The sequence below is a fragment of the Nycticebus coucang genome, chromosome 20 (assembly GCF_027406575.1).
Source record: "Nycticebus coucang isolate mNycCou1 chromosome 20, mNycCou1.pri, whole genome shotgun sequence".
In the NCBI taxonomy this organism is placed as follows: Eukaryota; Metazoa; Chordata; class Mammalia; order Primates; family Lorisidae; genus Nycticebus; species Nycticebus coucang.
In genome coordinates, this window is record NC_069799.1 from 59878413 (window position 1) to 59903882 (window position 25470).

Here is a 25470-nt window from a genome sequence, read left to right on the forward strand (position 1 = left end):
TGACAGAGGCACCTAACCCCTGTGGGTGTCCACAGTTGAAACAGGCTTGCCCTACCTCCCTGAAATGGCCACATGTGGCTGGCTGCGAAGCAGGCAGGGACTTTTCAGGTAGAGAAGAGCATCTCAGGCACAGGCATGTATGAGAAAGTCCCAGAGACCCCCCCACCGAACCCCCGTGTGCAGCGTTTCTAGGGAACCGTACGTCAGGCTCCTAAGTTGCAGCTAGAGGCTGTGTAAGCACCAGAGAGGAGGAGGAAGATGAGGCTGGAAAGACTGGGGCATGTGATGACTGGTTTGAGGGGTGAAGTTGAAGAATTTGGTTTCTATCTTGGAGACAGAGAAGGTAGCAAAATTTGTGTCTAAGGGGTGGTGTGATCAGGTCAAGAACCAGGGGGTGGCTCATGCCTGTAATCCCAGCACTCTGGGAGGCTCCAGCGGGTGCACTGCCTGAGCTCACAAGTTCGAGTCCGGCCTGAGCAAAAGCAAGACCACATCTCTACTAATAATAGAAAAACCGAGGCAAAAGGATCACTTGAGCCCAAGAGTTGGAGGTTGCTGTGGGCTATGATGCCACAACACTCTACCCAGGGCAACAGCTTGAGATTCTGTCTCAAAAAAAAAAAAAAAAAAAAGAATGCAGGTGGAGGGCTGGGGTGATGTGAGGAAGTTCTCACACAGGTGCTCACCTCCACTCGGGGGGATGGGAGTGCTGGCTACAGCCCAGAGCTGTGCCCTGATCTAGAAGGTTTCACTCAGGTAAAAAGGTGAAGAACAAATTGGAGGACAAAGGGTGAGAAGGCCAGTTAAGGGCCAACTTGCCCAGCAGAAGTAAAACGTGACAATGACAAAGGCATTTGGAGAGATAAAGGGCAGCTGAAGATAAATTTCAGAGGCTGAAGCCATGTGACCCAAAGATCAAGGAAGTGGGTGCCCGATGGACGCAGGAGGCGGAGGGGTGACCTGGGATACTCCCAGGCTCTGGCTTCAGGCGCTACACAATTGGCGTCCCCTCCACCTGAGACAGGACGCAGCAGGAACAGCCAGTCTGGGTGGGGGTACAGAACCTGGGACATGGTTGTGCCGTGCTTGAACTGTGGAAACGTTTTGGGAAATCCCGAGCACACTGTCAGGAAGACTTGTGTGATGTGTGCAGTTGCAAATGAGACCCAAGATGCATCCCTAGCCTGCACCCAGACCTACTCGGCTCCCAGAACTCTGCACAGACAGAGGCTGAGTATGCAGGTGCTCAGCCCCCAGGTGTCCCTGAGGGCCCAGTGTCAGCTACAGAGGCTGACACAGGCAGGTATCCCACAAATAAATGTTTCACTGGGTGCTCAGTGAACACCGTGACCTTGCTTGTTGACTTGAATTTAAACTGAGGTATCGCTGGTGTGCCAGGAATCCTCAACAGATAAAACAGCCCCACTGCTCAGGAGGGGCACACTTACCTCTCTAATTTGAAATGTGCTCAGGCCCTATGCTCTGTCCCATAATAACTATTACCTTCTCTGCCATAATAATTATTCCTGTTGCCCAGAAATCTTCTTTCACTGGGGCTATAGTTCACACCTTTTCAGGGATGGAAATGTAATTTCCTGCTATCTGTGGTCGACCTCCACGTGTGAAGTAAGGCATGACAAGTGAGGTCATACTGAACTTCCCTGACTTGTTTTCCTATAAGCAAACTTGGGTGTGGATAGACTAAGAAGCGATCTTATAAAGTAGTTGTTCCGCAGGGAGTGTATGGAAGGCACACAGAGCCGCCAGGAGAGGTGTTTCAGATCACAAGGCAGGCATTCCCCAAGCTCTGGAAGACTCTGAAGCCCCACTTCCTATGAGTGGTCCCAGATGGGGCCTTCGCCTCAGCATGCCTTTCCTTGGGCAGAAAACACAAGGGGAGGTGTGGGAGGCTTCTTCCTGTTTCCTCCTAAGAGCTGTGCAGCCCTCTGTTTCCTCCTAAGAGCCGTGCAGCCCTGTCCACTGGTCCCTAATGCTCACCACAAGAGCTTAAGTGAGTTCACAAGGTCAGGATGACTCTGCTAAGGACTTGAGGCTGTTTAGAATCTGCCTCTTGGCTGGGCACAGTGATTCACACCTGTAATCCCAGCCCTCTGGAAGGGCGAGGCAGGTGGATTGCTTGCGCTCAGGAATTCAAGACCAGCCTGAGCCAGAGTGAGACCCTATGTCTGCAAATAGCCAGGTATTGTGGTGGGTGCTGTAGTCCGAGCTACTTGGGAGGGTGAGGCAAGAAGACTGCTTGAGCCCAAGAGTTTGTGGTTGCTGTGAGCTGTGATGCCATGGTACTCTACCCAGGGTAACAAAGTGAGATAGATAAATAAATAAATAAATAAATTAATTAATTAATTAAACAGAACCTGTCTCTTTGAGGACTGAACTGAGATTCCCATGTGTAAAAAGCTACATCACACCACACACCTGCTGGTCACAAAATCAAGAGTGTTCAGACCACGTATTTCATACTGTGCCCGTGTGTACTCAGATAAGATACAGGCAAACATGAATGAAACCAAGTTTATCACAAACCAAAAGCTTGCTCACTTTATTTACAAAACATGGAATGCTTGTGGACAGAAGCACACACCACCAAAGACTGATAAAGGACCCAAAGGTCTCAGAGTAAACATCATGTAGGGTTGAATAAATTAAAGAGAAAATCCTTTCATTATCAGACTTTTGGGTTGCTAAAATGGAAAAGCAACAGCAGGTCACCAGATCATTTGCTAAGCAAAGGAGCTTGGAATTTCCTTGGAATCAGAACATGTTCACTGACCCCTGCATATTTTGTTTAAATAAAGTGTGTATGTGGGGGTGGGGGGGTTACAGCATGGGACTCTTTCTAGGCTTTGCCTGGCAACATAAATCATAAATTTAGATTTAAAATGTAGGATCTGCTGCTTGGGTTCAATGTTTCTGAAGTCACCCTTGGGGTGGCTTTAAATGGATGCTCAATCATAACTTGAGGAGCCTGCCCCCACCCCCACCAATGTAGGAAACTGTGAGCCAGAGTCACATCTCCCGTACTGAGTATCTCTCCTCCTCTTAATTCACAACCTTGAGTATTTGTACAAACTTAACTCACAACCTTGAGTATTTGTACAAACTTTTTTTATTTGACTATTTTTTTCTTAAAAAATAAAGCCACTTATGGATAATAGAGTTTGGGTTGTTTTTTTTTTTGTTTGTTTTTTGGCCTTCATGTATGCATTCAAGAATTTTCTAGTTGATACTAAGGGATCTACACAAGATTGGCATTCTTCTCACCTCTAGAAGGTGACGCTGGGGAAGCTCCAAGGCCTCCCCTGGACCCCATCTGGAAATTCTGTGAATATTTACAGGCAGGGGTCCCAAGAGCTCACAAATGCTCGTAAAAGCACTAGAGGCCCAGAGAGGTGGCTCATGCCTATAATTCAGCACTCTGGGAGGATAACCTGAGAATCTGAGACCAGCTTGGTAACACAGCATGACCCTGTCTTTACCTAAAGGGAGAGAGGGAGGAAGGAAGACAGGAAGGAAGATTAGCTGGGCAGTGGTGTGCACCTGTAATTCCATCTACTCAGGAAGACAAAGCAGGAGGATCGCCTGAGACCAGGAGTCCGAGGCTGCAGTGAGCTGTGATGACACCCCTGCACTCTAGCCTGGGCAACAGAGCAAGACCCTGTCTTCAAAAAGAAAACACAAACAAAACACTAGCATCTCTTAATTGAGGAGACAAAGGCTGAAGTGGCAGAACTGTTCTTCCCACGTCTCCTGCTGGTGTTCGCATTCCTGTGCTCTACCAGATATCAGGTGTGTCGTGAACAGGAAGATGGCGCAGGAACGCTAACACCCCGCTGAGGGCCACAGACGGGTCTTCTTGCCTCACCTCTGCCTTGGTCAAGATGCTTTCTCCTTTGAGGCACCTCATTGCCTACTCCGTGATGCCAGGCGGGCATAGTAAGGTCACAAAACCACCCAGGAGCCAATGAGCCGGCCCATTCTGTCCTCCCCACATCACCAGTCCCATTATTGACTTTATTCAATGACAACCTACAGTTGGCAGCACCTGCCTCACTGAACTGGCTGTATCCCATCAACTCTGAAAATAAGGTGGGTGGGGAGTCGCATCTGTTTCCAACTCTAGAACCCAAAACCTTTACCAGGATTTTACAGCTCTAGAAAATAATGACTTGTCCAAGTAACCCTACAGAAAAGATACTGCTCAGATACTGCGCACTGCTCAGTCAGTAATGGTGATAAACACGAATTCTTTGCCACAGCAACACCTGGACCCAGACAATCCCCAGAAGCATCCACTGCCTGTCCTTATTTACAGGGAGATTCAGTCCCATTTCTCAGGTCTATGAATATTTGAGCATTCTTTCGAATCATTAAACAGTAATTGTGCATATTTTTGCTGATTCTGAAGTAGTTGTCCTCTGCATGTTTTCCCACTCAACTCCCAACCCAAATGCAGAGATGACATCACATCACACATACGGAGGCATTTCGGTCTTTGAAGCCCTAGTAAAAATAGATTCGCTACATCCAGGCACGGCACACAGAACCGAAGGCCTGTCATTTATCAAAAGGTTAACCTGCAGTGGTTTCATTCCACTTCCACTGGAGCTGGGGCCTTCTCCAGACGGTCTGAAAGTAAACAAGCTTCAGACCCTTCCTCCTCCCTTCACACCTGTCTTGTCTCCATCTCTACAGCCCAGGCAGCATTACAAAGATCACTTGCCTTCAGCATTGCTCTATGACAAGCATGTTATCGCACTGTGACAAATTTAAAACACAGCACCCAGGGATTTAATCTCTCCGTGGGGTGTTCTACAGGAAGGAGAATGTCCCCAAACATTCTATTTTCTTTTGAAAATGAGCTTGCTCCCAAAGGTATATAAAAAGGTACCTGGCGCATAGTAAGTGCTCGGTAAATACTGATTAAATGACTCTGGGCTTAGCACAAACTGATGTGTCTTGAGAGCCCTATATGGGCAAATTATCTCCACCACTCAGATTTTGCCAGGCTGGAGAGCAGCTGCAGGAAATGAAACGATCCTAGGTCGAAGTGGGAGCCACACATAGTCACACACTCTGAGCACAGGCTCCACCACCATGTTCTGCCACTGACGCGCATGAATAATGGAAAAGCAATTGAATATCCTCAAGTATTTTCATTTTCACAGCAGGGACCCAGCTTCAGCCATCACGCTCGTGTGGCAACACTGGAAATCAGGGGATGAGTGAGGTGTCTCTCAAGTGATTGTTTTTCACCAAAGAAACATGAGCAGAGACCTGTGCAGGGAGACACCTGTAACTGACAAAGGCGTGTGTTTCACAGCGTGGGCCACCTTCACGTCAGCTCTCAAATGACAGGACCGGGCGTGTGTGTATGCGTGTTTCTTCCCTATAGCATCTAGCACAGGAAAATATACACTTGGTGCTAATAAATGTTTGTTGTGGTTGTTCCACAAGGCTGCCAACACCAACACATTATAGCCAGGTAACTTGTCAGCAGAGTACCCCTCACCTCCTTGAGATCTGGTAAGAGCACAGATAAAGCCTCCAGCTCACATCAACAGGTATGGAGCTTCCTTTGGCTCTGGGTAGAGAGGGAACAGCTGACGGTAGAAAGTGACTACCGTCCTGGGGGTGACCAGGAGACCTGGCACACTGGTACAGAAGGACCAGCCAAGGATCTGAAGCCAAGATGGAGCAGGAGGGAGCTCACTGGCCCTTAATAAGCGAACACGAGAGCCATGGCGTGCTTCTCCTCTCCCTTCCATGCACAAACCTCACTCACTGACGGACCTCCCAAGAAGGGAAGTCCTTTTGCCTCCACATGGTAAGCACATCTGTAGGTGTCAATAAGGAAACTGTCAGCCCAGATGGCCGATAACCCTGGGCTGACAGAGCTGTGAACTCCAGGAATGGCCTCTCCCTTCCTCAAAGTTCAAAGTGAAGTCTGCTGAGCAGGAATGTCACAGCTGAGCTTGCTCCTCACGGGGCTTGACACGCTTCCCCCACCATGGAGGGCACTGCAGGCAACACCTCCCATTCAGGGAGTCAAAGAACAGCACCACAGAGCCCAAGTGCAATTATCAAAAGTTCAGTATTCTTTCCAAATGGACACCACTCCCCCAACTGCCTGAACCTAGCCAGGGAGAAGTGCTAAACTCCCCTGCCAGGTTGCAGACTCATACAGGTCAAGAGCTGGGTACTTCTAATTAGCCACAGATGGATTCTGTGGACCCTGCTCACTAAGTATTGAATGAATTAGAACTTGAGCTCCAAAGAAAACTTCATAGCCCCATCTTAGCATCCACCTTCACCACCCCAGGTTTGACTAGAGTGCTTACAGGAAAGAGAGTGCCTCGCTTCAGCCTCTTCACCAATGGAGCAATTAATTAAGACACATAAAACAGCCATAAGAAAAACACAGAAAAGGAAAAAAAAATTGCTAGGTCTGAAAAAAGTGTGAGTGGAATGGCAGCCCAGACAGCAGTGGGGAGAAGGCTAGGAAAGGATCAGAAGGGCAGCAGACGCAGTGTCTCTAGAAGAGCCACTGATTTAAGCTCTAGACTCCACCATGGGACTCCAGCATCAGTGTCTTCGAGAGTAAGAACCCACAAACCTTCGTCATTTTAGACAAGCTCCCCCTTTGCCTCTTAAGTGTGGGCATCTCTAATCAGCAAGCTTCAGATGGAAGAATAATCTGGAAATAGGCACCTTAGGAGTAGCTCAAACTATCCTTTAACTTCCCAATCATGGGAAACATTTTTATATCTGCCAGAGATGCTGGAGTTCACTGACTCCCTGAAAGCTGACAGCAGGAAATTGGAAGGGAAGAAAGTGCAGTGCTCACCACTGCCATGGGCTTCAGTGGTGGGAGTGTCCACGTTCCAACTAAGTCCTGGCCCTGCGAAGGCCAAGGACTGGTGACACTCTCGACTGCAAGGCATTCAAAAGGCAGGAAGAATACCACTGGCATCAGCTGTCCCCAAATGTTACTTCAAAATCAGCGGCCTATAAAAATAAGGATACACCTATAGGCTTAAACGTGGTTGAGCAAAACAAACTTGTTTGGTAAAAGAAATTACTACATCCTGAAATGCTTGGGGCAGGGTTGCTAGGTGGTGGCTAGTCTTTTTTTTCCTTCTCCCAAATCACATCAATGGCAATCTGACACATCTTGGGGCTCCTCCCTGTAATATGAATGCCCTCATGAGATGAGCTCATGTCTTAGAATGACTCTTTCAATTAGTGAAGAGAACAGCACAAATTCCCATCTCGCACAAAAGCTGCTTGGTAGGCATTACCAGGTACGTGGCCCGAGTTTGGGAGGATAGACAAGTCCTAAAAGAGCTAGATTTGGGGATAAGGAGAAGGACAAAGGCCAAATACCACTAAGGATTTTAAAGAGACGGAGCTAAAAGATAAAGAAAATGTTTGATAGACCAGGACAGTGGTTTACAGAGAAGAAACAGAAAGCAGACCCCAGTGTCTATTACGTGTCCACCTCGTTCTTTCATTCATACGATACATACCTATTAAGTGCCCAGCACTAAACTTGCCCAACAGATGCAGAAATCGACACCACAGAATCGGGCCTCGTCTTTAACAAGAGAAATAAGAAACAAACCATCACATAATCATACTGCACAGAAAAAGTACAGAGTGCTCTAAAACAGGAGTCAGTAAACAGTGATCAGCGGCCCATCACCTGCTTTTATAAATAAAGTTTTGTTGGAACTCAGGCCATACATCCTGCAACATCAGAGCTGAGTAGTTGCCTGTATGGCCCACAAAGTCTAAAATATTTACTATTGGGCACTTCATAGAAAATGTTTACTAACCCCTGGTCTACAAGAATAAAATAGGAGCTCAAATTTGGGCTGGAGTTCAGGAGGGCTTCCTACAGGAAGTGACGTGTGAGAGGCACCTGAAAGATGGGGTGGCAAGTGCCGGGCAGCAAGGAGGGGGGAGGAGGGCGGGAGGAGGTTTTACACAGAGAGACGTGAGTAGCAGCTCCGGACCACTATCTCATAGGGTAGCAGGATTAGTACTAGGAGCTGTGAGAGGACAGGAGTAGCAGCCAAAAGCAGGCTCTGAGGGATGACCATGGGCTGGGATGTGATCTGAGTGCTTTCCAGACATTCTTCCTTAAAGGGACTCTGGTTCCAATAAGTTTGTAAACAAGGAGCATGAAGCCGCATTTGTATAAACTTTGCATGATACTGAGATAATGTCAAGTGGTCACTTCAGAGGATGGGGGGTTGGGAGACTGACAGACACTCTGGAAGCATAAATCTCCACCATCCCAACCCTCCACGTGCCACCTAGGCCACGGCACTGTTCAGAAGGATTGACACTTGCCAAGTCTCTGAAACAAGATAATGGCATCACTTTACTTAAAGTTCATAACTGACATTCAAAAGAAAAATAACCCTGGCTAATAAATTATGAACCTCAGTTGCGATTTCAGACTTTCAATCCACATTGAAAAATACCAGAAAATAAGCAAAATCCTCATTTTTAAAATAAGAGGAAAGGATGGATTCCTGGAAAGAGAGGATGGCTGCTATCATCCACCTTGGAAGATTCAGGGCGGTTACTAAAGAAGTTTTACGAGCACTGAGAAATGCGGAGGGGCTGCCTCTCGGCTGCACCAACCCCTGTCCTGTCTTGGCAAGGCTGCAGGTGGTCGGCTCAGGAGGCACCACAGACAGTATGTTGATTTTAGCCATCAACCACGACTTGCTCATACACCCTTTTGAAAAAATCCATTATGCAGATGCAGGCCTGATATACAGCCACGACCAGAGAGAATGTGGAAGTGGGCAGGGCTGGGCTTCTCCCTGGGTCTTCCCCCGTGTGGAAATAAGTGATGCCTAACCGCAGGAGAAAAGCCACAGCTATTTATTCAGAACGTCCTGTAACAGGGGAGTCGGCCACTGTCACTTGCAGTTGCCTCTGGCAGAGATTCAAAGGCAGGGAGGGGAATGTGACGCTTTAGAGTGGAAAGAAAGAAGAAAGGTCCAGTGTGCCCTGAGAGCAGGCTGTCGGTGGGAAGCTGTGGGGGCCAAGTGTGGCATCTGACCAGCCAGGGACGTGTGTCTGGTTTTCTTAGTTTGCTCCTAAGTTGGAATTCAGGACAAAAGTTAGGACAGGGCCAGCATGGTGGCTCCCACCTATGATCCTAGCACTCTGAGAGGTCCAGGTGGGAGGACTGCTTGAGCTCAGGAGATGCAGAGCAGCCTAAGCAAGAATGAGATCCGGTCTCTACTAAAAACAGAAAAAATTAGCCAGGCAAGGCGGGGGGCACCGACAGTCCCAGCTAGTGGGGAGGCTGAGGCAAGAGGATCCTTGAGCCCAAGAGTTTGGGGTTGCTGTGAGCTATGACCATGAAAACACATGTAGTGGGAGTAAGATGGGACAGGGCCAGCAGGACATAGCTGGTCTGGTAGGGTTAGGTCCTAACAGACCTTTAACCTTCAGTCTTCCATTTTTATTGTTTTGTAAAGTTAGCTCCCACCCTAAAGATGCCTATCTTAAGCAGTTTAGGTAGACTGATTTAGGTGATTAACTCTTAAATTAGAATGTTGTAAAAAGTCATGGAGTTATGACAATTATTACACTAAATAAGGGTTATTAATGAGGTCTTTGCTTTGAACTTTTATGAATAAAACTGTGATTTTGGAAATGGAAAGACAAAACATCTTGGTGAGGCTACTCTCACTGTTCTCCAGAATCCCTGGCCTTCTGAGAAATACAGTTTGGTGGACCTATCCCCATCTCTACATATTGGCTGACACTGACAGGCAGCCTGAACCCTCTTCCTCCAGTAACAATGACACCACTGCACTCCAACTAGGGTGACAAGACTGAGAATTCTGTCTCAAAAACAAACAAACAAAATTTAATTTTAGAAAGTAGAGAGCAGCAAAGAAACTAATGAGCCCCAAATTCAGAGAAGATAAAATTAAAAATCAATTAAGCATCTTCCCCAAGGAGAATCAGAGACATAGAGATGATGAAACTTAAATGTACCACAACAGGCAGCTAAAACAATTGTCAGCGGTGTCAGTGTACACTTGAGGAGGGAGGGGGATGGCTGACTCACCTGCCACCAACCCTTCAACCTTAGGCAAGTCACCAGATCTCTAAGAGCCTAATTGCTCATCTCCAAAACAAACAGGTTGAATTTAAATCCCAGGTGCTTCAAAGCTCTAAAACTTCATGGTTCGGTGACTCCAATCACATGGACGGCTCCTTTATTCTTTCTACATGTAGCAGCTTTATCTCTGCCCAGCAACAGATATATAATTCATCAGGAAGCAAATTTGAAAAAACAAATCACGCCCCTGTTTTGTTAAAGTACATTCATTCAACAAAAATCATGGAACAGTAACTATGAAAGATGCACTGGCCCAGGTGCCCAGAGCAAAATAAAAAGAACTATAGTTAGGAAGTTAAAGAAATGTACATGATTAACTCTGAAGCAAGAAATAAAGTATTCAGCGTCCCGAAATGATACAGAAAGTGCTACAGAAAATGGCAAATCGTCTGTACATGTAGACGAGGGCTCCAAACGCAGTGCTCAGCTTGTGATTGTGTTTTTCAGCATACTCTCATTTGCAAGGAATTTTAGGTGGCTTTAAGTTTAATTTCCCCCACTCCTTTCACCCTCAGCTTTGAAGTTTGGCACATCCAAGTTATTCTATCAGGTCTCTGCTGCAAAGGGCCCGTCAAAGGAGGGTTTACGGCAGGATATTGGCAGCTCTGCATTTTACAGGATGTTCTGGGCAGAAAAATCCCACTCTCAGAAATTACTAAATAACTGCAATGAAGGGGGACACACATTCCCCTAAAGGCGATTTTCTTTCATGTCTCTGTTCCTAGGAAGCAGTAAATGCTGAAAATTGCCATTTTCCGTGGCCCCTCACCTACCCCCATTCACAGCCACTCAGTATTAAGAGATGCAGGTTTCTGAAGACAAAAACGTCTTACATTGTCACTGGCAAAGGAAGGGCTAGGGAAGACTTTTCACTTGCCTCTTCCTGGCCAAGAAGTCTGTTTTTTCTTTTCTGCAGCTCTGTTGGTACCATCCAAAAATTCTTCAATTTTTTCCAGTTTAAGAGAAAAAGATGCTAACCACAAAAAGCAAAGCGCTGGTGGTCAGTGAGGCATGGCCACTGCCTGTGGGCTTGGCATCCCAACCACCTCTCCCAGCTCAAGGGAGCAGGTCAGGCTCCCTTAAATGCTAAATGAGCCTGGGTTGCAAGTTGTCCATTTTGCACAGTCTGTTTCCTATTTTAAAAAATTATTCAGCTGGGTGTGGTGGCTAATATGCCTGTAATCCTAGCACTCTGGGAGGCCAAGGTGGGTGGATTGCCTGAGGTCAGGAGTTCAAGACCAGCCTGAGAAGGACCTTGTCTCTACTAAAAATAGAAAAACTGGCTGAGTGTGGTAGCCCACACCAGTGGTGCCAGGTTCTTGGGAGGCTGAGGCAGGAGGACTGCTTGAGCCCAAGAGTTTGAGGTTGCCATGAGCTATGATGCCACGGAACTCTTAGCCTGAGGTAAGAGAGTGAAACTCTCAAAATAAAAACAAAACAAAAAAAGTTATCCAAAAGGAGGACACTTTATTATTTATTTATTTATGAAACAGAGTCTTACTCTACCGCCCTCTGTAGAGTGCTGTAGTGTTATAGCTAACAGCAACTTCAAAGTGTTGGCTCAAGTGATCCTCTTGCCTCAGCCTCCTCAGTAGCCAGGACTACAGGCGACGCCACAATACTCAACTATTTTTAGAGACGGGGCCTTGCTCTTGTTCAGGCTGGTCTTGAACTCCTGAGCTCAAGCAATCCACCTGCCTGGGCCTCCCGGACTGCCAGCCCCCAAAGAGGGCACTTTGAATTGACATAACTCCCTCCAGCTGGATGTAAGGCCTAAGTGACTTCCTGAACAGCAGCTGAGAGTAACAAGTTGGTTGTGGGTTTTTTGGATGTCTAGTTCAACGGAAAGGTTTTCTTCCTCTGCTACTCCCTTCCAGGAGTGAGGGAGAGTTGGACAGGTGCATGTGGTGGGGGCAGAGATCAGCATGCAGGAAACAGAAACTTCCTCGCCACCTTCCCTCAGATGATGAGTTCAGCAATGACAGTAACGACAAAAATTCCCCCAATACTGACTTGATTATTTGCTAAATCTAACAAGGGATTCTGATTCCCACCCGGTGTTTTATCCTTTTTGTCACAAATGCCCAAACAATTAGCAAGCACTTTTAAAGAGTAGGATTTCTCTTTGTTTTTCCTGCAAATTCTCATGGGTGTATCTCTTATTTAAATTCTGTGACTAAAAGCCCTCTGGGCTGAAGCTACTTTTCAAATTCACTAAGTATGCAATCAGCAAATATGGCTTGGTGCCTAATCATTATTCTTAACAAGTTCACCATCTTCATGTGTGGCCAACCCAGCTATGGAATTCTACCCACCCAACCACAGTCACACACATCTGGCAGAGCTGCCCTCTGTGTCTTGCAAGCTGTCACCCATTTATGGAATTCAAAGGGCAAAGAGCAGCTGGGGTCCCCAAATGCCCTACCAATTTCCATATATACCGAGCCATCCAAGTTTCCCCACCCCCTGTGAAATAGTCACTTACTTTGTACAGATTTGCTATACACCAATCCATCTCAACATCACGCAGTCAGTCATGTGCACCTGCAAAGCTACATGTCAATATATCCTTAAAATTTAACCTCAAATCACAAGAAAACCACTGTGTAAAAGAGCTGGAAGGCAAAATGTTTCATAAATCAGGAAATGCCTTCCATAGCACAACCATTCCTTAATTCATCTCTTCAGGTCTATGATAACAGGTCATCCGTCTTAAAAAAAAAAAAAAATTTACGGAGACATTAAGACAAACCTAAATATTCTCCCTTGAACATCAAATAAGCAAAGGGTGAAAATATTTTTCTAAAATGATATGTAAATGTAAGTTGTTTTATTGTAAGAAGAGAACTCCACTGCAGACTGCCTGAGCTGCTCTACCTTATACAGCGTGTGGCGCCCTCACTACCCTCTTCAGGCTCTGTTAGTCTGGCCCAACTGTAACAAAGGCAAAGGCCTGCAAAAGGGTAAAATTTATTACAAGTTGTCTCTTTAAACCCCTACACACACTCTTTTGGGGAATTAAAATCTGTACTCTGCCCAAGGCCAGTAATCAGAGGAGCAGAGGAGGGTTCTTTGTTCTCAGTTTTCCAGTATCTTAAACAACAGGAGATGGCTCAGTGGAGCTGTCCAGGCAAAGGTCATGAGATCATCTTCACCAGAGATAAGGTGGGAGATAAGATCAACCAGGATCACTAGCTACAGTTAAACAGCAATAGACTAAAAACTGAAAATCCCCTTTAAAAATTCTGTATTCTGCTTAAAGGGAGGATAAGTGGTTTTTGGTTTTGTTTTTTTGTTTTTTGTTTTTTGTTTTTTGGTACAGACAGAGTCTCACTTTATTGCCGTGGCATCACACAGCTCACAGCAAACTCCAACTCCTGGGCTTAGGATTCTCTTGCCTCAGCCTCCAGAGTAGCTGGGAATACAGGTGCCCACCACAATGCCTGGCTATTTTTTTTTGTTGTTGCAGTTTGGTCGGGGTCAGATTTGAACCCACCGCCAGCGCCCTACCCACTGAGCCACAGGCGCCGCCCAGGATAGTGGTTCTTTAAGATGAAAGTCTGCCATCCTCCTCATTTGCCAGCAAATTAACTTCTTTTCCTTTCCTCAAACTACTTGTCCTTTCTTCCTGGGGCCTCAGGGACAAGTCCTGAACTGTCAGTAATAACAGTGTCTCTCAACTGTGGCTGCACATTACAGCCACCTGGGGAGATTTTTGTTTTTTTAAATCATATCAGAGATTCTGATTTAATTTATCTGGAATAGGCCCAGGTGGCTTTGATATGCAGCCAGTATCCAGAACCCAGGGCTTTAATCAAAGCATGTAAGTTACTGAGGCTGCATCACTTGACCCTGAATAATCAAAGACAACAAGAGAGCCAAAGTGTTTGAGCTCCAAATCTCCCTGAATTTTGTATCCAGGATATTGTTAGAGGGGGCTTTAAACTGTTATCTGTGGCTGCTTCTTTAGGGAGTCAGAGGGTATTTTAGGAAGTGACTGTGGGCTGGCTACTCCTCAGTCATTGTTCATTAATTTTAGGTTATTTACCATCATTGCTGAGAAGTTTGTTTCCCCGTAAAAGGAAAAGAAATCATAAAATCAGAGCATGGGACTTAGAGATCATTTCCAACTCTAACTTAACAGAGGAATAAAGTCAAAACCACTAATGGAAAGATGCCCCAAGTGGGAGGTAATCAAGAAAACAAAACCATGGTCCAAATTCACCCGTAAGGGATGAGGTTTCAGAGTAGCCTTCTACTGACTCATGTTCCTTATCATTAAAGGAAGAGAAGTGAGCTGGAACAGCAGGTCTCAACAGCCCCTCTAGGCCAGTGGCAGATGAATCCTCACCTGCCACAGATGAAATCACAAAAATAAGTATAGAAACACAGTTGGGGGTTTCTTTCCTTTTTCTTCTTCTTTTTTTTTTTTTTTACTTAAAAGACAGCTCTTTATTCTGAGATTACATCTTTCCCACATTTTTTTTATGATGCTTTTTTTTTTTTTTTTGCTTTTGTAAGACAATTTTAACTACAGACCAAAGAGCTTAACACCAACCTGGCTCTGGCAAAAGACCACAGGGAGTGGCAGGACTCCTCAGCAGGAGACACAGAGGGGAAGGTTACCCTTGGGGCTGTCCTTTCAAAGCAAAGCACCATACAAGAACCAGGCTTCAGGAAGCCATGAAAAGCTGGAGGGTGTTCCGGCCACATGACTGTCATGTGTTTGCACATGTATTTAATTCCACTACATTCAAAACTGAGCACTGCACAAAAGATTAAAAATAGTGATAAATGAAAGGAAACCTTTCTTGCTAAAAGACCACCAGGACACTCTGTATCTCCCTGCAGGCTGGGTCACTCCTTACAAGGTACCCTACGAGGGTAACAGGGAGTACAGAATATTTAAACTGAGCAGGACAAGTTTTACTGCTTCTGCTACAATAACAGAAATGTTCCTCTTCAGAGGGCTAAAACTGCATTTTTTATTCCCTGACTCCCATTGAAGTGAGACACGCCTTTGAGATCTATACCTGGAGACAACTCTTGGTGGGGGGCCAGTTCACAGGGACGCCCCCTTTTCTGGGTACAGCTCCTGAAACAACAAGGTGAGCCCCTAAGAGCCACACTTATGCCACAGAGCCTGACCAAGGCTAGTCCAAGGATAGGGCGCTGGCAGATTTGCTAGTCCAAGAATAATCCTGGACTATTCAATCCCAGGAATATGAAGTTTGGAAAAGGAAAAAGAATGGGATGAAGGTAGCAGGGCTTAATCCTAGAAAGCAGATCAATTATTCCTAAGATGCTATCCTAAGAATAGACCCCAATGTCCACCAGGCAAACCTGGATTATTCTTTTTCCCCCTCCATTACCCAAGATATACTAATATTCCCCAATGAACACCTTTAGTTTAAGCAAACTGGAGACATGTTCTCCAACTGTATTAGAATTGCTCCAGGTTCATGTTAAGATGCGATTAATGAGAAACAGAATAGAAACAATTTTAAATGTATTTATTTATTTATTTTGGAGATAGGCTCACTCAGTCACCCTGGAGTTGAGTGCTCTGGCATCACAGCTCACAGCAACCTCAAACTCTTGGACTCAAGTGATTTTCTTGCTTCAGCCTCTTACGTCTGGGACTACAGGTGCCTTCCACAACCTCCAGCTATTTTTTTTAGAGATGAGGTCTCATTCTTGCTCAGGCTGGTTTCAAACTCCCAAGCTCAAGCAATCCACCGGTCTCAGCCTCCCACAGTGCTGGGATTACAGTTGTGAGCCACCGAGCTCGGCCCTTAAAAGATATTTAAACTAGAAGACATCACACCAGTTTGGCCATTGTTTTATTAATTCATCGTGGGCCTCAGATCTATGAATGCTCACGTCCTGAAGTTGTAGCAGTGACCTTGGCAAATCTTCCTCTTTCCCCAAAAGGCTGAGAGACGCTGAGGCATGGGGTGGTTCACCTGTCACAGTTGACCTTCGATTCAAACTTGTGCCAGCATGTTGGCAGAGCGCCTCATCCACTGGGAAAAGGAGATGCTGCTGTCCAGAGGCCACCAAGGTGTCAGGTCACTGCAGACTGGCTTTAGTCATCCACGCTGAGTCCTCATAGGCATAGCACTTGATCATGACATTTGAGAAACAACTTCTGGGTCAGAAGGGAGACTTTGGGCAGTGGCTGCTTAAATCAGCATTTTTCAAAATGTGGCCTTGGGGGCGCTTAGACCAACATTACTGGGTACCAGAAATGCAGAGTCTCAGGCCCCAGAATCCGGGGTCATAAGGGGTGAGGGTGAGGCCCAGCAATCTGTGTTTTCACAAGCCCTCCAGGTGGTTCTGATGTGCTCAAATTTGAGGAACCACCAGCTTAAGCCTCTGATTCATTCTAAGAAATGCTGGCTGAGTTGTGAAAAATTTCCCAGAGGGGCTTATCCTCAGTGAACCTCTTTGTAGGGGAGGCAACATGTTTGACCTGAATATCAGCTCCCAGGACAAAATCTAGCTGCCCAGTAGTCCCAAAACATTCCTGTTGCCTTTTCAAACTGTATATGATTTCCTTGATTCAGTTGGTTGGCTTTTTTTTTTTTTTTAGTGCAAGAATTATCATGCATGTTTATAATAAGAGGCAAGATGATACACAAAGGCTTAGATTCAAGACAGACCTCAATGTTCGACTCAGTTTTGGCAAGCTACTGAGTCTTTCTGAGTCTCAGATTCTGTATCAGTCAAACGGAGATTTGACATCTGCCTTTTGCTGTTATAAAGTCTGGGGATAAATATACACACTACAGGAATATGCATACTCAACAAATAGAATATGCTGTTATATCACCACCATCTCACCATTATCATCTCTCCTCCTCCACGTCACTACACATTTATGACTTACTTCTTAAACAACAGCCTCTATGGCAGGGGTCCTCAAACTGCGGCCCACGGGCCACATGAGTCGGTATGATTGTAATTGTTCCCGTTTTGTTTTTTTTACTTCAAAATAAGATATGTGCAGTGTGCATAGGAATTTGTTCATAGTTGTTTTTTTTTTTTTTTTAAACTATACTCCGGCCCTCCAATGGTCTGAGGGACAGTGAACTGGCCCCCGTTTAAAAAGTTTGAGGACCCCTGCTCTATGGCTTTGGTGAGGAAGTCCAATTTTTTTCTTCCTAGAGAATCACATTTTATTCCCTCTTAATTATCACTGAAGCCGGGTGTCTGTAATCCTAGCACTCTGGGAGGCTGAGGTGGGTGATCACTTGAGCATGGAGACCAGCCTGAGCAAGAGTGAGACCCTGTCTTATAAGAGAAAAACTAGCCAGGCATTGTGGTGGGCACCTATAGTCCCAGCTATTTGGGAGGCTGAGGCAAGAAGATCGCTCAAGCCCAAGAGTTTCAGGTTGCTATGAACTATGATGTCACAGCATTCTATTCAGGGTGACAGAGTGAAACTGTCTTTAAAAAAAAAAAATTATCACTTAAAATGTATTGCTACTTTTCCAAATAAAATCAATGCACTCTTTTAGCTTTTTGGTTACTTATATAAATCTTAGTGTTCAGGCAATTTTAAGGATCTATATTCATAAGATATTAAGGAGAACCTGAGATATTTCAGTCCAGACACCTGCTCTCCAAGTGTCCAAAAAGAAATAAAGGCATTTGCTGGGCACAGTGGCAAACACACCAGTAATCCCAGTTTTTTGGGAGGCCACGACACCAGGATCACTCGAGGCTAGGAATTTTGACACCAGCCTGAGCAACATAGTGAGACTCCAGTCTCTATAAAAAAAACTAACTTTTACCCTCAATGAATCCCCAACAATAAAAAATAAATAAATAAATAAATAAATAAAACTAACTTTAAGGGCGGTGCCTGTGGCTCAAGGAGTGGGGCGCCAACCTCATATACAGGGGGTGGCAGGTTCAAACCTGGCCCTGACCAAAAACTGCAAAAGAAAAAAACACCTAATTTTAAGAAATTAGCCACACACAGTGGCAAGCACCTGTAGTCCCAGCTAATTGGGAGGCTGAGGCAGGAGAATCACTTGAGCCCAGGAGTTTGAGGCTGCAGTGAGCTATGATGGTGCCACTGTACCCCAGCTTGGGCAACACAGAGACTAAAAACATTTAAAAATTAAAGAAAAAAAGGGGAAAAATGCAGGTGTTACCAGAGTTAACAAACAATATTCACTGACAATACACACAAACCATGTCAGAGTGCTGACAGCCCCTTTGCCATCAGAATGTTCTGATTCTCCTACATCTAGTTAGCACAACCACACTCCCGTCATCTCTAAAAGACTTTTAGAAAGAACTCACAGCGAAAACACTACCAGAGAGAGGCCAAAGCACAGAGAACATTAGGAAGATGGAGACACTAAAACTGATCTACTTAAAATGTCACATAAAATCCAAGAGATTTTCCGACGAGGAAAACAGTGTTATCCTTGCTGTTTATCTTGAAACTGATCTGACTAGAAATGAGAAAAGCCATTTTAACAATGCCAAGTATGAGACTGTATACAAAGGGTGCCCAAAAGTTGTATACACATTTTAAGAAAGGAAAACTCTGGACTAAAACTGTAACACTCAACGTACGCTCATAACAAAAGATGAACACAAGTCGCGTTGAGCACCTCTTATGATTACAGAAGTCAAACATGACCTGAGTATTACAAATTTCAGGATTTTTTCCTTTCTTAAAATGTGTATGCACTGTTTTGGCATCCTCTGTATTTGCCAGAACCAATTTCTCTTCTATTAGATGCCAAAGGAAAGCCAACTACTGAGAAATCAGCTCATCCCTCCCCTCTCTGGGGAGAGGTATTACTGTCTCCACGGAGACTCTGTTTTCTAAGTTCTCCAGACAAGACACTAGAGTTTCTCACCCAAATATCAGGTAATCCTCCCCGAAGGAGCAGCTTTTATCCAACCTAAATTTCATCTATGACTTGTGCATCCTCGAGCCCCATGTTCTGACCCTAGCTCAGCCAATGACTAGTGGTGAACTGTGGACACCACTGGTCTGCAACTTGCCATCTCTACCATAAAGTAAAGCAGATGGATTCAAGTTTTAACTCTGCAAGACTTAAAACAAAACCAGTACAGTGCCCCACACATTAACTAGTGTCACTTGTCAAATTTCTCCAGGTAAGGCTCAGCGCTCATAGCACAAGTGGTCAGGGTGCCAGCCAGATACACTGAGGCTGGCAGGTTCAAATGCAGCCCGGGCCAGCTAAACAACAAGGACAATTGCAATAAGAAAATAGCCCGGTGTTGTGCCAGGCGCCTGTAGTCCCAGCTACTTGGAAGGCTGAGGCAAGGGAATCGCTTAAGCCCAAGAATTGGAGGTTGTTGTCAGCTGTGGCATCACAGCACTCTACCGAGGGCAACATAGTGAGACTATCTCAAAAATAAAAAAATAAAAAATAATTTTTCCCCAGGTAAAATAATACTTTTTATAATAATACACTTGTGGCTTTCTCCCCAGAACCTGGTTTCTTACCTTTGGCCATTCGTGGGGTCCCCTCTCGACATATTTCCACATTCTTCTGAGGCCAGTGCCCATTAGAAGGACAAGGCACTCGCTGACTTCTGCTTTTCTGTCTTGTAAGGCTTAACTGATACAGTGTTTTATGATTTACATTCCATTTTTCAAGTACAAAGTGAAACGTGTTCTAGTTAACAAGCCCTGTTGGAATAGTAAGGCTTCTACACACAAAGTACACTTTCACTTCCCCTGGCCTCTGAACCAAGTTCCCAGAGGAGTTAATCTGCAGCTAATTCAACACTTGCAGAGTCCCTGGCTTTTTTCCCTATTTATACCAAATACTGTGGCCTGGTAGACAAGCTGCCCACAGCTGTAGGCCCCAGTTTTCCAATGGAGCTACATTTTTTTTAAAAAGACAGAAAGAGGCCATGCACGGTGGCTTATGCCTATAATCCCAGCACTCTGGGAGGCCAAGGTGAGAAGATTACTTGAGCTCAGGAGTTTAAGATCAGCCCGAGTAAGAGCAAGATCACATCTCTACTAAAAATGGAAAACTTAGTGGGTGTGGTGGTAGGCACTTATAGTCCCAGCTACTTGGGAGGATGAGGCAGAAGGGTCCCCTGAGCCCAGGAGTCTAAGGTTGCTGTGAACTAGGCTGACACCATGGCACTCTGGTGTGGGCAACAGAGGAAACTTGGAAAGGAAGGTGGGGAAGGGAAAGGAAAGTGAGGGGGTAAAGGAAAGGAAACTTGGAAAGGAGAGGAGAGGAGAAAAGAGGAAAAGAGCATATTTTAGTTCCACTACACTGGTACAACCTGAAGTCCCAATTCAGAGACGTCTGTTAGTTAAATTACTTAACAGATCGTACTCATGAGCAAATGGCAGCTCTAAGAATCATCTAGAGACAAGCAAGGCCTGGCTCACACAACCAGGTTTGGAGAGTAAACCTCAGGAGTCCCCTCGTGGGGGAACTCTGGCTCTGCCCAAAGGTCCTGCGGAGTTTCACACACGATCATGAGATGGGATCTTGGGGTTTTCTGCTGAAGGAAAAGTGCCTTTAGCAGGTGGCATAAGGGGAAAAGCTTTGAGTGGACACCTTTCTAGATGATTCCACTGAGCAAGGGCACCAAGGGCACCCCTTTGAAACTCGGTCGCTCTCAGGGGTCGGGTAGGAAAGGGGACAGGAAGCAGAGTAGCATAGTGAGAGAGAAAAGAGCTCTCCGTGTTTGCTGCAGTGGGAAGAGATGGACACGTCCCAGAGACACAACAGGAAGCACAGAATGAAGGGCCTGGAATGTCAGACCCGTGGATGGGCCACGTGCCACAGGCGATGGACAGCCACTCATCAATCAAGAGAACGAAGGGTGTCAGATTGATGGGTTTTAGTAGCACACTAAAGAAGAGGTAGAGGATAAAGGGTGTTGTAGTTGTCCAGGCGTAAGGCAAGGGGGTACAGCACAGGGATTCAGAAGAAAGAAAGAGAAAGACACAAGAAATACCATGCAGGGCTTTGTAATGGCAGACCCAGGAAGTGGGACCAGAAGAGGAGTGCTCTCCATCAACCCGCTTCAGCCCCGATGCTGTTCCACCCCAGCCTCACAGGGCTGTCTGTGTCAGCCATTGGCAAGGATGAGGTTCCCTTTTCACTGGATGCACCAGCTCTGCATTCTGAGATACGTGGCGTGTGCTATGCTGATTGGCTGAAATGCACTGGCGTGTGCTACGCTGATTGGCTGAATTGCATAGGCTCAAGCCAGACCCTAACATGGGTTTGTCTATAGAGCTCTAGAAATATAGGCCCAAGTCTCTAAAACAATGCTGTCTAAATTGTACTGACTCTGTACCCCTCTTAGTACAAAACCCTTTAGGTACAAAAGCCCCAGTATAGGTACTATGATTTATAAATTATATAGAGATACCACTGTACTAATTTATTATGTAAATTTAAAACTTACACAACATTAAAATGTTAAAGAATTAGATCGAATAACTAAAATAAATTGTATTTTATTTAGCAATAATATAAATAACCTTTGTGCTTTCATTAGAAAAACCTTATTAATAGAAATATTTCAAATGAGACCCAGTGACAGGTCCTCAATTGTTTTATCCTTATAACATGGCTAACAAAAAATTCTCAGGAAAAAAAAATCTCAGCTCTCTAGTTATCTTGTGTACAGGTACTTGTGTTTTTAGTATCATCTTAAAGCCACAATGTCCTTTTGGGAATCTTCATAAATTCTTTCTTCTGATGGTTGGTTTAGGGAGAACTAGGTAATGTAATCCAGGAATCCACAGGACCGGCCACGTGTAAACTACCGGTGCCTTGCCAGGCAGAGGGCAGGTGAGCAGGGACTTTCCGTGGGTTCACGCTTCCCTCAGAAGGACATGGAGGTCTGTGACCATGTCCCTGACAAACCAACCATCACTCCAGAAAGACACTGTACTTCTTAATTTCTTTCTTATTATTAAAGATGGGATTATCAGTGAAAGTTCTAACTTTCTTTCTGCATCCCGATGGACCATCCTGTCTTTCCACTTTGGAGACTACTTTGGAGAGTCGTCAGGGCTGGGCTTACAACCTTCACAGTTCTCCAAATTAAAGCAAGAGACAAAATGAGGAGCTCTCCACAGATGAAAATGTGGAAAGCAAAGCTCAGAAGCAGGAGAAAGAAGCAGGGTCAGCAAAGCAGGGAGGTAATTGCACTCAATCTCATAATTAAGGAATCTGAGTTTTAGGAAGACGGGATCAGTCAAGTGTTGGCAAACAGGGCCTAACATTTCAGAAAAGACAAGGGTGGCCTGGTGTGTTGGCTTATGCCTGTGATCCTAGCACTCTGGGAGCCTGAAATGGGTGGACTGTCTGAGTTCAGGGGTTCAGAGAATGAAATCCTATCTCTACCAAAAATAGAAAAAACTAGCTGGGAATCATGGCAGGCACCTGTAGTCTCAGCTACTTTAGAGACTGAGGCAGGAGGAGTGCTTGAGCCCAGAAGTTTGAGATTGCTGTGAGCTATGATGACACCCACAGTACTCTGCCCAGGAGGACAGTGTGAGAGTCTACCTTAAAAAAAGAAAGGAAGGAGGGAAGTAGGGGAGGAGGGAGGGAGGGCAGGCAAAGTCCAGGGCACTCTTTACTATGAAGAGACTAAGATATCTGGCAACTCAAAATCAATCATCACCCTTTGAGGAGACAATTTCAGTACAGGGTTGGGCAGAAGCCATGTCACAAAGGGGCTAGCAAATGAGGTGATGAGGGAGGACGTCTGATACATAGATTTGGAGATCTGGAGGCAGGATTTTAAAGAATTTAAAGAAAGCAACCAAGAGTAAGAATAGAAGGAAAGAAGAAAACTAGTAGGATTCTAAAATCATCACAGTCTATACTGGACAACCATTGTTCTGGAAGTCAGTCAGAACTTCAGAAAACAGACCCATACACTAAATACTGTCGATAATATTCACATTAAGTGTTTGCTTCATTTATTCTATCTGAAAATCCAGACTAGATTTTTGTCCTACTGACAGAAACACATTTCAGCAGTGCCAGCCTTCACGTACCAATGTGTTATTTGGCCAGCATCTCTGTGTAAACCAACTCTTCGTGGCGACAAAAATGACGGTTGGCACTGTGCCCCCCTCTCCTTCCCCAGCCCCTCAGCACACGTGACGCCCACAGGCATCATAGAACAGGGCGGGCTCTGTTCTATCTCCCAGCTGCTGTAGGGCCTCGTTGCTCTCAGGCCTATGGGGTGGCATTAATTAATTCTGTCATTAGCTGTCCTGTTGGAAGGACAGGACAACACCTGAATGTAGAGCATCACGCCCCGCCTTTCTCTTCGCTTCTGTTTCTGTAATGGCCCCGGCATTCTCCCAGACACCCAGACTCGGACACTGTACTGAATCTTCCTTCTGGATGTCTCCAGCAAGGCCAAGCTGCTCCTTTAGGGCCCCTCCTTGTAGCAGAGACTTTCACAGTCAAAACCCAGGTGTCAACAGGCATCGGTTCTGACACCTGTCCTTGTTTACACAGCACTTCAAAAATTATCCCTAATCTTCCCGACATTCCTTCCCACTCCCCCTCTATGCAAAAGTCCTTCCCTGGTTACCCAACAGCTTAGACAGAGAAGCACAGACCTTCAGCCTCACACATGTTTTTGAGAGCTGTAAATTTGTATTCATTTCAAAGGTAGAAATCAGCACCAAATACCTAAGAACGAATACAAAAATTCTGATATAACACATCGAATTCCCAGCAGCACTGGGAGAGAACTTCCACTTGCGGTTATCAGTTCTTCTCAGATGGGACATGAGATAAACTTTTTAGAAATACAGACCACAAAAAAATAAATAAATAAATAAAAATAAATAAAAAAAAAAAGAAAAAAATACAGACCACAGCAGGGTAAGATGGCGAATGGTAACCAAAGACACTCTCCTGTTGTTGAAAATCCTCTGGCTGAGATTTGTCTTTACAATTTCTCCAGAATTTTAAACACAAAAAGGCACTATTAATGGCTCCCAAGTTTCAATGAGCAAACTACCTTCTGGAAAGAACCTGGCACTGTTTTGAGCTCAATTAACAGATTTCCTTTCTTGAACCTCAGCGGTGACTTACACTTCCATAAATGAGCCAACCCCCTCCACACCAAGCTATACAACATTCTTAAAGGGAGTTACGTGCAGTTCTTATAGGCTCTTGACCTGTAAGACCCGGGACTCCCCCAGGTCAATGCCAGATCCTGCCTAGGTGAAAGGTGATTATGGACCTTTGACACAATGCTTTCAAAAACTTAAAAATACTTCTTTTCCTGGGTAGGTTTTATAATACCTTCATAAATATTTTTTATTCTATCATATGCTTACCATATAATTTTTAATAGTAGCAAAGACAAATTTCAACCAGATTTATATCTCAAGTAAACAAGAATTCAAAGTAAGAAGGTGTCCTATAACGTCCAGGGTGCTGTTCCAAAAAAGACAGGATGAAAAATTCTAAAATGGCATATTGGTATGATGGGGTCATTTTATTTAAAATAATTGTGGTTGCTGCAAGTAAATGAATGCAGCTTGCTACTGGAAAAGGAAATAAAATACACACATTTATTGAACTCTTGAGTACACGGAGCACAGGAGTCTGACATGCATGCTCTGCGAAGTGTCACTGCCACGCAGGCCAAATGTTCACCTGACTCAGGAGCTGTACTGTGGAGATACTCAGGCACATTTCTTGAGTTAGTGTTCTTCAGAATATAGTTTCCATTCAGAAGTTTACAGTATGCTACTTAACTGTGGTCTTTATAAAGAAAAAAAACGTCACTTTAAATTACTTTTTAAAGAGGCGTACTATCTTTTTGAAAAAATTGTATTGACCAAATAGTAATAACAATAATGGACTTAGTAATAACTTAACAATTGTTCCCAAAATGATTTGCCCAAATGAGCAAAAGCACCCACATCTGCATAATAAAACGTAATTACCTGACTGTTATGGAAAGTAAAAACCACTAGCCATAAACCTCCAGGAAAATTATTTCAATAAGCAACCACCTCATGGATACTGCTGGTGGGTCAAACTTAGTTTGCCAACCTGTTTCTACAATCTTCAACCTGTTTCTACAATCTTCTATAAGGTTTATAGAAAAGACGCAACAAAAAGACAAATACTATATATTAAAAAAGGGGGGGAAAGAAGGAAAATTTAAAAAGAAGAAACTCTCACTGGGTCCCAGAACAAGTCAATCAAGTCAACTCAAGTTTCAACCATACTGTTTACCATTTAAAAAAAAGAAAAAAGAAAAAAAAA

At 44.8% G+C, this 25470-nt stretch overlaps 1 protein-coding gene across 6 annotated transcripts in view; it reads right to left on the reverse strand.

The window, feature by feature from the left end:
- Positions 1 to 25470, reverse strand: part of CAMK1D (calcium/calmodulin dependent protein kinase ID) — a 392843-nt gene that overhangs the window by 195525 nt on the left and 171848 nt on the right. Inside the window, exon 1 of one of the 6 annotated variants that reach the window (XM_053572402.1) lies at positions 19680 to 19824. The exons of 4 other annotated variants lie outside the window; for them this stretch is intronic. In XM_053572402.1, the coding sequence (XP_053428377.1) occupies positions 19680 to 19711 (32 nt within the window). In that variant the 5' untranslated portion in view covers positions 19712 to 19824. Of the gene's footprint in view, positions 1 to 11054; positions 11198 to 19679; positions 19825 to 25470 lie in introns of those variants that run through there. One more of the 6 variants, XM_053572403.1, reaches the window with a different exon arrangement.